We start from the raw sequence: 13110 nt of genomic DNA on the forward strand, positions 1-13110 counted from the left end.
TAGGGTTTGTGGGTAGCAATGTGCGGAGTTGTTAGGGAGAGGTGTGTGTGTGAGACCGATATTGAGCCTACGACCGCCATATAGTCTACCTGTTTCAGACAGAGAAAGTGTCATTGCATTGATCTAGTGCTAATCTATGCATTTGGAACTCAGGTTGGCAACATTGTGAAAAGAAGAGCTTGGATTTGAAAGTGACTTGAAGAAGAATCAATTCTACACCAGGACTCAAACAAAAACGGATTAGGTCATTTCAGTGGAGACGAGCGCTTAAGAACCGAATTTGTTCATGAAACCGTCATAAATCGTGTTTGGAGGTGGTATTGATCATTAAATAAATCTCGTAGCAAGCTGTAAAACAGCAACACAGACCTCGTCCGTTGATTGCAGGTACTGCCAAGCTGTTCTCGGGCATTTAGAATTTTTACAGCCGACAGTTGAAGGACCTGGATTCATCAAATTGCTGCTATGTCGTCTGGAGCGGAGAGGAGACTAGAAAGCCGGCTAAGAAAGCTAGAATCGATGATCACTGATCCGAAGTCTGTATTGAATTTGGAAAGCCTTCTGGTAAGTTTTTGTTTTATGTATGTTCAGGATAACTTAATGAACGCTCAGGGTATTCATTAAGACTGGCAGTCTTTCAGTGAAAACCTTTCCAAATAAAAGAAATGAACTTCATAGAGTAATGGTAAATAAGACTTAAAGTAACACTAACACATGTAAAAACTTCAAGTGCAACCAGACCAAAACTTCCCCATTCATTCCAAAGTGTTCCTAGATCAGCAGTTCTACAGTTCAAACAAGAAAACACAAGAAAACACAATAGCCCTATGTTTGGCACCTACATTATCTCTGAGAGACATACCTCCTTTGGGTGGACCTGCTCCAATGCATACCTAGCTGGTTGCTGTTTAAAGTCATGACCCCTCAAAGAATGTCCCTATAACAAAGTTACCCCATGTGCAGCTTTGGAAGTCTTTGACAACAAACAGGGTATCTGATATGTAGGCTCTGTTTGTTTACAGTCATATGTTTTCATCTGAAGTCAAATGTTAGCACAGGTCATCCACATTGAAGCCACAACTTTTATCTTTGTCTCTATTTACATAGTTTGGACAAAAGTCTTGTAATTGGGTGTGCTCAAGCCTTCGGCGAGAGCACAACCTTTGTTCTCTCACATATATATTTATTTATTTATTTATTATTTATTTTCGCCCCCCTAAGGATCAGTCAATATTTGGACTACATACACAACGGCGGTGTCAAAAGGTTCGTCTTGGTAGCGATTGCGTTGGTTGTATTTTTATTTACGTTCCGTTGCATGGTTTAAGTAGAAATTGCGTTTTTGTGGTGAAAAGTGAAGCTAACGGTGGCTAATTTGCTAGCCACAGTCACTGACGTTACTAACGTCACTACGTCACTAACGTCACGAAAACACGCGTGACTACCTGTAGCAGAACATTCGTTTCACATCTGTTAACTTGGGGGATAGCTAGGCTAACTATAGCTTTACTGCAAGGCAGCTGCAGGAACGCCACAAGCAAAGAGGCCAGGGTGATAACTATTTACTCATTTTACTTTGTGATGTGAAACACAATTATGAAATGTAATGTACAATATTAGCTGATATTATTAAGGAAGTAGGCCCACATCTACTTTTGGAAACGGTAGTCTACTATTTCACTGAAGCATTAGCATCATGACATTAGCCTCTGTTGCCCGGGCAACGCATACTATAGTGGTCTATGATGCATCTGTTTTCAATCTTTAAAATAAACATTCCTCACAAATACATTTTCGTTGTAGGATTTATTATGACATTACATTACAAGTAAACGATTTGTGGGTGAAATTATCATTACCTGTGGTTTCAAACCAGTGTTGCTCACTGCAATGCTGTAGCCTACGCGAGACACTACAAAAACATCTACACAGCTGTAGGAAGTCAAACGGCGACAGAACATGTTCGGCACTCCCCTTACTTAATCAGTCTATCTAACTACTAACCTGAACTTCATTGCCACAGCCTAAACGTTGCCAATCTGTTCATGAAAATAATTAATTTCAGCCTAAACCGTACAACGGAACGTTAAATCCAATTCAACCAACGCTATCGCTACCAAGACGAACACAGCAGTAGTCTACTAGTACTGTACCGTAGTAGTACAATTTACCGGGGCAGCTTCTCCACACAGGGCTATATCGCATTTTGCGTTGTTACTGGCAATGATCGCTACCAGTGAGCTTTTTATGAATGAGCGATTTTCCACTAAATAAATGTCAAGCTTATTTACGTTTTGGGGGGCATATTTTCAGTTAGCAGATGGTACTGTTTGAATCGCGATTCCATCTTCTACTGCCGGGTAACGTCGTAGAATAATGTTCAAAGGGGGTTCTTTATTAATGAATGAATGCAATGAGTAGGCTAAATGCCTGAAAATATCATGAGAAGGGAAAAACTTAAAATGACGTTTAAGTCATAGAGATTAGGTCAGTTTGTACACCGGTCTGCCCAATTTATTCGTTTTGTTTCAACGATGAGGCTGCCTCTTGCAGGGGAAATGAGAAGACATCTATTTCATTCTACACTTCACTCGTATTTTCAGTTGTAAATGAGCAGCAAAAAAAAATGCTTTTAAATCTATGTCATCTTTATAAATAATAAGTATGCATTTTTAGATAAAATATACAGAAATATCAGTTGTAAAAATGTCATTCAAAAACGGACCCCTGTGCAACCGACGCAAGCAAGCACACCCTACAATTTCCCCAGAAATTGTACCCTCTCTAGTTCCTCTATCATCTGCAATTTTTGTGGAGCATGTAACACAAGTTTTTGTAAATACCTTTTGAAATAATACACAAACAAAAATGTAGACTGGATAAACGTGATTTTCTAGAGTGCCAGTCATGTACTGCACCGTACGGAACTGTACTGTAGTCACTCTCCTGCCTTTGTCTGCAAACATACTAATACTTGAGGAAATCGTTCCCCTCACTTCATGTTTCTGTCAGCACAAAAAGGACTTGAGGTAAGGCTAAAGTAATCGGGCTAAATATGTCCTCAGTCCCCATTCATTCTCTCAAGAATCTTAAATAGGTGCTACAAATTAAAATGTTAAACTGATTGTCAGACAGATTGCATTGTTATGGGATTAAAGTCAGACACTGACAAACTAGATTAACATACAACTTCTGACTCATGCTGACCTTAGAGAGGACTCTTACACGATGAGTCAGGCTGAGATGGTGCTTCACGCATGTGGGTCCTATGTGAAAACAAGTCTTCCTCCAAAAATACACAGCTGACTAGTGGGTTATTAAAGGACATCATGAGTCACTGCTTGAGAGAGGCCAAGAGAACCCTCTAGAATAAACCAGTGATGCTCTGAAAAGATTGCCCTTTGTAGTCTGTAGTGGTGACTGACTATGACAGTAAAACGATTTTCTTTAGCCAAGGCCTGCTATCCCTACCTCAAAACCCGCTAATCATCATCATCATTCTATTCCCTCTCTTTACCCAACCACTAATGTAGCCATAGATGGAGACAAAAAGCGAAATATGTATTCGTTGTGATGTTAGATGTGATTGGGGAGATATAAGGAGTTGGTGTCAAAGCTCCTTTGTAGACAAGGGTCTAACAATGAAAAAACAACCCCCCCCCCACACACACACTCTCCCATAATGTACACACACACACTACCACAGGAAGTGAACAAACTATTTCCTGTTTGTTCACGTTTATTTTTGTCTTCTGTTTTCTGGTGGACAAACTGTTGATATTTGTATGAATTTGGGAGGTAACTTAATCAGGATTTGTGTGGAGAATGTACGTACACACACACACAAACGGATCCTATTCCAGATCTCCCAGAACAGAATGCCCAGTAAAGTCTGGACTCTGAGAAGCTGTTTGTCTATTTTAGACACAGATTCTTTAGTCTATTTCCAACTGCCACCATTACCAAGTGACCTTTCTGTATCTACCTCCTATTGTTTATCTAATCATCCCTCTTTTTCCCCTAAATCTTTATTATTCTTCAGCTCTCTTTTCTCTCTCCAGCTCTGGCTACCAATCTCTCTATTTAAAGGCTCAGAATTGTTCCACATGCCAGGGACAATCAAACTCTCACCTGGCCTGAGATGAGGGTCAGACCCTCAGATGCTGATACAACATCCCCGTGTTGATTCCAGTTGAGCCTTCTCCGGGGGAGATAATATAAACCCCTTCCTGTTCCACTCATTTGAGCTGGTTCAGGGTCTGAATTCAGGTTTCTCTAAACCAATACTCATTTAGCAACTCATTATAGCTCTCATGCCCAGAACTCCACTGAAACACAACAAACAAACACTAATTTAAAACCCCACACTAGATGACAAACAATGCTACAAATAAACATTATTGGGGAACCCTTATGTCCTTGTTAGTACTGTATACTGTCTATAGTAGTTGGTAGTATAGTAGACTTGAGTCAGGATGGGGTCTGTTTCATGTCACCAGGACTTTATCTGAAAGATGTACAGAATTCTGGTAATTGTGTTGTTTATTAATCAGAAATTACATTTACATTACATTTATTCATTTAGCAGACGCTTTTATCCAAAGCAACTTCTAAGAGAGGGCTTTACAAAAGTGCATAGGTCACTGATCATAACAACGAGATAACGGGTAGCCCAAACATAACGGGTAGCCAAAACATCTATTGTGAAAAAAATGTATAAGTGCCAAAGGGAAGAACCATAAGAGCATGTAATTAAACAAGTTACAATTAAACAACATGAACCTCAAAAAGTGCAAGAGTGTACCTGTAGAAAAGCATTCAACAGTAAAATATTTCACAGCGAGTACAATGATTTTAAATCAGTTACAACTAACCAACAAGAGCAACAAGTCTCTCAATAAGAGTCATTGTGATCCTGGAGGAAACTAGCATCAGGTAGAACCTGGGTGGAACCAGGCAGAACTTGCGCACACATTGACACTGCAGCATTTCATTGTTATGTTGTGTCGTCTTCTCTAGTGGGTGTGTGTTGCATTTGGTTGAACACTGTTATGGAGGGCAGACGGGGGCAAGGGGCGGAAGCGGATGGTTTTAGGAAGGGTTTAATTACAATGATCTCAGAACACTCAGAAACTAGTTCAAAGTATGTGCATCTGTGCATCCCCCAAGCTCAAGTCTTTGAGGCCCCATATTTTTCGGATGTCCTCTTTTATTATTGTTGGAATGCTGCTTCATCAACAGCACTATTGTTCTTCGAATCGTTATTCAACTTCTTCATATTATTATTATTCTATTTCTTCTGTCACACCTTTCAGCTCCTTCAAATTTTCAGCTGTTAACCGTTCAGCTATCGAAAAATTCAGCAGTTTCAGGGGTTTCCAGCTATGAGTTTTCAGCTCTTATGCTTGATTAATATAAATCAATATTCATATTATTTTTTACAAGGTTTTCCAAAGGAGTTTTTTTTTCAAATCCTCTTAAATCCAACTTTTAAATCCTTCTTCTTCCTCAATCTTTCAGATACAGCCACCATTTAAACTTGAAAATGTTATAATGTTATAATGTTAAAATGTTGAAAAAACCCTACACTATGAAAAAAAGATCAGCTTTTTGATATCTGTTCAACCTTTTTCAATATTTTAAAATGTATTTCAGCTTTCAGCATTCCAACGCATTTTCTGCAGGAAATGCAGTTTCTAGTTACAAATGCCCCTTTTTACTGTATCATCTAGTAGCATGACCTACCACACCACAGTGAGCGTGTGAAGTCTGATCATGTCCATTTTGTTTTGTTTTCTTTCAGGATTCTATGAATGCCTTGGCTGTGGACTTGGACTACCCAGCGCTACGGAAAAACAAAAACATAGAGGCCTTTCTGAACAGATGTAACTCCTCTCATTAATGTTGTATGCATATTTTATGCATACTAAGCATATTTTAGATGCTCCATATAAACGTTTAGATGTAAATACATGTCTACATACATTCTTCAGAGACTGTTGAGGATATTTACACTGCTTCCGAAGTATCCCTAACTCTGCAAATTACCATAATCTATTTACCCCCCAAAAACATTGATACAAATGTTTTCAGGGGCTTAAGTACATAGGCATTGTTTATCAACAAGTTTGTAGAGAAGAAGACATTCATTTTAAATGGAATGGGTTGGCTCGACTGAAAGGGGGTATGTAGTGAAGTCTTTCTAGCTCTGCCTTTATATAGGTATTGATTGTGCTCAGTTTGTGGATATATATGTACTGAAGTGGGATGTATTGAATTACGATTACAGTATTCTTGACCTCTAAATGGCCATAGGTAATACCATCTGACAAAGTGTCCAACACTAACAAAGCTTTTTGAAGCAATAATATACAGCACAGTCTTACTCTGTATGTTGTTTGTGCCCAACATTTATTTTGGGGATACAGTTGTATTGTAACCTGTGTGACACAGTGTGTCTCCTTTCCCATAGATGAGAAGGTGGTGGGTCGCCTGCGCGAGCTGCAGGTTAAACTGGAGGACTTTGAAAGGGTGAAGCTGATAGGCCGAGGAGCCTACGGGGAGGTGCAACTGGTGAGTTGTTTCTCTATATCATAAGCTCCTTTAAAGGAGCTTCTTAAAGGGATGAGATGATTGTGGAGGAGGGGACAAGTTCCTGTTTTTCTGTGTAGAGCCATGGGCATCTGCTTTTCCTCTTCCGTGTCTCTCCTTGTAATCAAAACTAGTTTGGACAGGCTTAGGACGTAGGAGAAAAGAGAGATTCATTCCTTGTTTGAAGTGTTCAGCGAAAGATTGGTGGAGTTGGGGGGGGGGGGGGGGGGGGGCTGTCCTCCATGTGGGTTTTTGCTATTCTGACATGTGTGTTTGTGATCCATGTTGTCATTGTCTGGGTGTGTATGTGTGCGTTTCATCATGTCTCTCTGCCCTGACCACAGGTACGACACAAGGCCTCCAGAAATGTGTATGCAATGAAACAACTCAGCAAGTTTGAGATGATCAAACGCTCCGACTCTGCCTTCTTCTGGGAGGAGCGAGACATCATGGCCTTCTCCAACAGTCCCTGGGTAGTCCAGGTGGGACATGTACCCCCCACACACACACACATCCCAAAACAGTATCTACCTTCCTATAATATAACTAAGACTGAAGCCAATCAGCATTTCTGTACCATCCCTAGCTGTGCTGTGCCTTCCAAGATGACCGTTATCTCTACATGGTCATGGAGTTCATGCCCGGCGGGGACCTAGTCACCTTGACGATGAACTACGACATGCCAGAGAAGTGGGCTCGCTTCTACTTGGCTGAGGTGGTTCTAGCTCTGGACGCCATCCACTCCATGGGCTTCATCCACCGGGATGTGAAGCCAGACAATATGCTACTGGATGGGAAAGGACACCTCAAACTGGCCGATTTCGGTACCTGCATGAAGATGGACTCAGTGAGTTATTTGGGGTCAGAAATACAACTTTATATATATGGGCAGGTCCTAGATATTAACATGCTGAGGGAGTAGAGCAGACTTTAATCATACTTGACTGATATTGGGGGGCAAGTTGCACTTTTACAGACATAGTACCAGCCGCAAGAGAAAATGTACAAAAATAACAGGATTTCATTTTAACTAACTCTTCAATGTACTACTTGGCAAAAGCTTTTGGTAGAATATTATTTCCAATAATTTCAAGTTCTGAAAGGACACAGAAAATTCCTTGCATTTAGATTGTAATTATTATTATTTTTTGCATGTGGGGGGAGGGAGGGGGTGAATTAACTCAAGAGTGAACAAAATAAAAATTGCGTGGCAGTAGGAATGACCCAGTCCCAAGACCAACACGGAGTACCAAATGAGCTGAGGTGTGTGTGTTCTGTCTCAGACGGGCATGGTGCACTGTGACACGGCTGTGGGCACACCAGACTACATTTCCCCAGAGGTCCTGAAGTCTCAGGGTGGTGACGGGTACTACGGCCGTGAGTGTGACTGGTGGTCTGTGGGTGTCTTCGTCTTTGAGATGCTAGTCGGTGAGTGATTTCACTTCCACCTCTTATCACAAGACTTGTATATTGTGTCCCAAATCATCTGTGTTAGCTGGATTAGAGATGTGGTTGCTTCCTGTTGTTTTGTTTGTTTTGACTTTTACCACTTTGACGTGCTTAATCATGTAAAATGCATGTAAAAACAGACAGTTTCTGCTTGTCCATGTCACTTTTTCCTCTCTCTTTATAATTTCTCTACCGTATGTCTTGGCTTTTTATAATATAAGACTTTCTCTCTTTCCATCTCTCTCAGGTGAAACTCCATTCTACGCAGATTCACTGGTGGGAACCTACGGAAAGATCATGGACCATCAGAACTCCCTTTACTTCCCAGAAGACATGGAGATGTCGCAGAATGCCAAGGACCTCATCTGTGCCTTCCTATCTGACAGGTACAGGACAAACAAAAACAATTTGAAATCCTTTTGCATATTTACTGGTTCATTGCATTTACTGGAGTCTGACGGTGGCTGTTAGGCACCATAGGTGGCAGTTTGTGTCTGCAGAGAATTGCACAATGGTCCAGTTGTGCCAGATGAGAACAAATTAGGACAGATTAGTATTTTCACCATGGCATACCACAGTTCCATCCTGGTTGACCTCTCTCACCTGGCAGGATGACCTTAGTCACACCTTCCTGTGAAGTCATAGTACTCTTCTTGAAGTGAGAGGGGGAAGGAGAGTGTGGTGTGCGTGAGAGAAAAGTTGAGGGTCAGATGATGAAAGGAAAGCTGGCCAAAATAGTTACTTTTAGCTATGTATGTTCCATGACATCACAAAAAAATTCATCGAATAAAGACTGTGATTGGATTGAATGAGTTTAAATTATAGTAGATTATTAGTAGTGCACATTAGTGATAGTAGTGAAAATGGAGATGGTTTACTAATAAATGTTGTAATAACTGTATTTCTAGCAGTAGTGTTGGAAGTAGCTATAGGTTAATGAAGACAGGAAGACTGAATGGGGTGTTGGGGAAGGTCAGGAGCCCTGCCCTCAGGTAGAGCCCATTTCCTGTTTACATTAGTAGCCATGCCCCAGGAGAGGAAGTGGGAGGGCTACTGGAGGGATCGAACACTGAGCCCTTCTGCTGCAGCACAAGCCTGCCTTTTACTTGCTCTCTCTCCATTTATTTATTTTCTTACTCACTCCACCATCACTCATCACACCCACACACACACACTCTCTGTTCCTACGCACAGTGTACATTTACCTTTTGTAAATGTAAAAAGAATAAAATGTATTCATTCAGTGTACATTGTGACTTGCTCAGTCACCTTATGCTCATTCACTGACTCACTCCTTCATACATTTAGTTCTTTAGTCTATTCTAAACTTATAGTAGACTTGTGTTTCAGCACCTCTTTTTCAACTTTTTCTGGTTTTACTGTTTCTAGTCTGCCTCTCAATGAGTTCAAGTTTTCTGTTTTCCACTCCTCTATTTCTCTCGCTCTCTCACCCTTTCTCTGAATCTCTCTGTTTCGAACTCATTCACTCACACACTCACTCATTACTATCCCATTCTCATTTCCTCTTGCTCCCTCTCCCGCTGTCTCTGTTGTCTGTGTCTACCTTGGGTGTTCAGATTTAGTTCTATTTGGCTCGATAACCCCCTTCTCTCCTCTGCTCTGTGCAGCCCCCCACCCACAATCCTCTCTTCCTCTTGGCTGGGGCTGGAATGTCCCACACGTGGCAGCCCAAACTGCCGCACCCCTTCAGTCTTTTACCCAATGCAGAGGAGGGAGGAGGAAAAAGAGAGAGAGTCAGTGGTGTTGATGTTGTCTTAGTACTGCCTCACTACCGTACCCTTGCTCCAGCCTTTGGCGTCTATTCTCACCATCTTCTCGGATCAAAAATCTATTTTCGTTTCCCTGCTCCTTCCTGGTTTGTGCAGTAGACACAGAGGTCAGAGGGCTGTCATTCACTGCCATTGCTGCAATTGTGTGGTTGATTTGATTGCACAGCCTGGTCAATGGTCAGAACCTAGTGGTTATACCGGCCTTGGGGATAGTGCTCTTCGTGTCGAGGTTGCAGAGCCGTTGGGCTAGGACTGTCTGACAGCTCCGTCCAATTGCTATGTACAGAGAGGTGCGTCTGGGTCGCAACGGTGTGGACGAGATCAAGAAACACCCCTTCTTCAGGAACGACCAGTGGACCTTCGAGACCATCCGAGAGAGTATGTATGCGTTTGTGTGTGTGTTCTTGTGTGTCTATGTACTTCTATGCATGTATAAACTCTGTATGCCAGTTAATCTGACAATGACCGTATTGCATTTGTTCGTATGTGGGTGCAGGTGTTTGCGCATGTTTCCATATATTCCTACCAGTCACCTTCTTCTTCTGCTCTACTCTGCACGTAGTTCATTCCCAATGCTGGAGCCAGTGAGGCCATAGAAAAAAGAATATGCCTACCAGACTGCTCAGCACTGTATAGATACTATGTACACCCTGAGTAAAACATACTTGCAATCTTTACAATAACACACATGAATGTGTAGGATTTTTGGAACAGTTCCTTACTTTCTTAATTTTTTTCTTTCTTTCTTTCCTTTCATGCTTTCTTTCGTCCTTCATTCTTTCCTTACGTTGCTTAGTTGTTTGCCTATTTTAATCATTGCACACCAGGGATCCGCGGTGGAGACATTGCCGGCTCTACTCCTGTTATTTAAAATACCTCAAGTCACCTTGGACAGGGAAAAGGAAGTGTATATTTCTTTGGTCTCTCTCCCTCTTGCTCTCTCTTTCTTTCACCTGGCTCTGATTAAGAACGAGTCATAACTCCAGACCATTGCCAAGGCGGGCGTAACACTAAACCACCACTGAACACCTGTGTGTGTGTGTGTGTGTTATCAAACCCCACTGTTTTCATCATTACTTTCTCCTAATGTGCTTCAAACAGAACCAACGACTATTGAAGCACGCGTTATCTGTGTGCATGCGCACGTATTTATGCCGCAGCCAACAACAGAGGCCTAGGATGCTCGCAACCCAGTCCTCTCATTCACCGGGGTGAAACCAGCCCATTCCTTATTGCTCTAAATGAAACCCTCGGATGTGGGTGACTGGGGAGTGAGTGAGTGAGAGACGGCGAGGGTGGCGGGTGGGGCTGGCGTTGTGGATTGGCATAATGAGAAAGGGTGCTTCAGATTGAGAGCTGGTCCCTCTTCCTCACTCTCACTGCGGCCACAGCTGCCTGTCATTAGTGAGCCCCTATCAGAGAGCATGCTGGAAAAAGCCGAGCCACAAGGGGCCTCCTTGGAGTGGCTTGTATCTCTGTCTCACCACACACTGTGCGTCTCTTAGTTCTTTCCCTTTCATTCTGTTTTCTTTTATTCCCCCTATCCGTCTCAAGTCTGTTGTACCATTTTAAATTACGTTATTGAGCTTTAGTTATGTGAGTACTTTGAGTCTTCTGGCTGGAGATAGATGGAGCCACTTTAGATAGATAAAATCAAAAATGGCTTCTGGTTTCCTAGATACTTAGATCCCAATGATGTCTCGTAGACAGCACTAGCATTTACATGCAAAGGGCATGGGTCAAATGTATGAAGCAGCGTACAAAAAAAAATCCTCCGAAACATGCTGTTTCTACACAGTTTAACTCCACGCATGTGTCAAGATGACACTGGCCAAAAAGCAAAGTGAGAATTGCTTAATAGAGATAAGTTTCCCTTACAAAAAAGAAGTATACTTCAAGTTTATTTTGTAAGTATACTTAGTATAAAAAAGTATACTATTATCATCTAACTTAAAGTATACTAGCAGTGTACTTTTATATACTATTTTTGTACTAAGTAAACTGAATTGGCCCACTTTTTAGGTCATTTAGTACACTTTGAAGTACACTTATAGTGTATTTGAGGTTTACTTTGGAATACTGTAAAGTAGCCTGTGTAGTGCACTTTCAATTCATAAAGTATACTTCCTAAAGTACTTAAAAGTATACTTTGGAATACTCTAAAGTAACCTGTGTAGTGCACTTTCAGTTCATGAACTATACTTCCTTTAGTGCCTCAGAAGTATACTTCGCAATACTTTCAAGTGCACTTTGAATTATTGAAAGTACTTCAAGAATAAACTTAATAAACGTCCATTTACTATGATCTAGTTATATATATTTAAATATTCAGGGGCCCCTCAAACGCCGCTGATCTTGCGTCACTTGGCGGGTCCTCGCAAAGTGACACGGCAGATTCTTAGCTGAAAGAAGCTAATTACTGCGTAAACACTATTGGTTTAATAATCCAGCTCTTCTTATGAAACGTAACAGTCATTTAACTCATGGCTACAATGGCAAACCAGCACAACAATGACAATTTCCACTCAACAAAACACTTCATTCTAAGCAGACACATTTAAAAAACGAAATTCATGAGTCACGCTATCTTCATTTTTTCACGTCATTTCATACTTCAGTCAGTTTGACAGTATAACCTTCAAATGCAACCCTTCTGCCTGCTTCTTTCTCTAGTAGCTTTTTCGTTTTTTCCATTAACACTCCTATTGATAATTATTAGTATAAGAGTATAGGGTTTCAGAATGTTTTGGCAGTAATTAAGGTTGCAGCTTCAGTAACAAAAAAGATTCAATGTGCAATGCATAATAGACTTTCCTAGACATTAATAATTAGAATGAGATGGATCTAAAAAATGTAACCTGTATTGTACTTTTAAATTATTTTGACTGTTTTTGCTGTGTAATAATAGAAAACGTACATCTTACTCCAGAAGAAATGTATACCATTTTCTGTTTCTAAGCATATCAAAAGTGAATGATTTTCTAAATATACTCAAAAGTATATCAAAAGAACTATTTTCAAAGCATACTTAAAAGTATATCAAAAGCATAGGCGGAAATCCCGGGGGGGACACGACCCCCCCATCCTGAGAAGAATAGGATTTGTCCCCCCCAATAAATCACTGTAAACATAAGGACATTTTAATAATATACATTTAACATAATACAATGTTACAGCAGTAATTTTGGTGTCCCCCTCAGGAATTGCTCTCTAGAAAATGTCTTATAATTGTCCCCCACAAAATTGATAGCAGATTTTCGCCACTGATCAAAAGTGAACT

The 13110-nt window shown here is 40.9% G+C and overlaps 1 protein-coding gene across 4 annotated transcripts in view; it reads left to right on the forward strand.

Moving 5' to 3' along the window:
* The first annotated feature begins 49 nt into the window (after positions 1-49).
* Positions 50-13110, forward strand: part of LOC136947716 (rho-associated protein kinase 2-like) — a 66879-nt gene continuing 53818 nt past the window's right edge. For all 4 annotated transcript variants that reach the window (XR_010877026.1, XM_067241867.1, XM_067241868.1 and 1 more), the window contains exons 1-8: positions 50-564; positions 5804-5885; positions 6473-6573; positions 6936-7073; positions 7178-7438; positions 7875-8019; positions 8288-8426; positions 10117-10208. Coding sequence is in view for 3 of the 4 variants with exons in the window: in XM_067241867.1 (XP_067097968.1) it covers positions 466-564; positions 5804-5885; positions 6473-6573; positions 6936-7073; positions 7178-7438; positions 7875-8019; positions 8288-8426; positions 10117-10208 (1057 nt within the window). In the remaining variant the exon portion in view is untranslated. The remainder of the gene's footprint in view (positions 565-5803; positions 5886-6472; positions 6574-6935; positions 7074-7177; positions 7439-7874; positions 8020-8287; positions 8427-10116; positions 10209-13110) is intronic.

Source organism: Osmerus mordax, chromosome 8 (assembly GCF_038355195.1).
Source record: "Osmerus mordax isolate fOsmMor3 chromosome 8, fOsmMor3.pri, whole genome shotgun sequence".
Taxonomy (NCBI): domain Eukaryota; kingdom Metazoa; phylum Chordata; class Actinopteri; order Osmeriformes; family Osmeridae; genus Osmerus; species Osmerus mordax.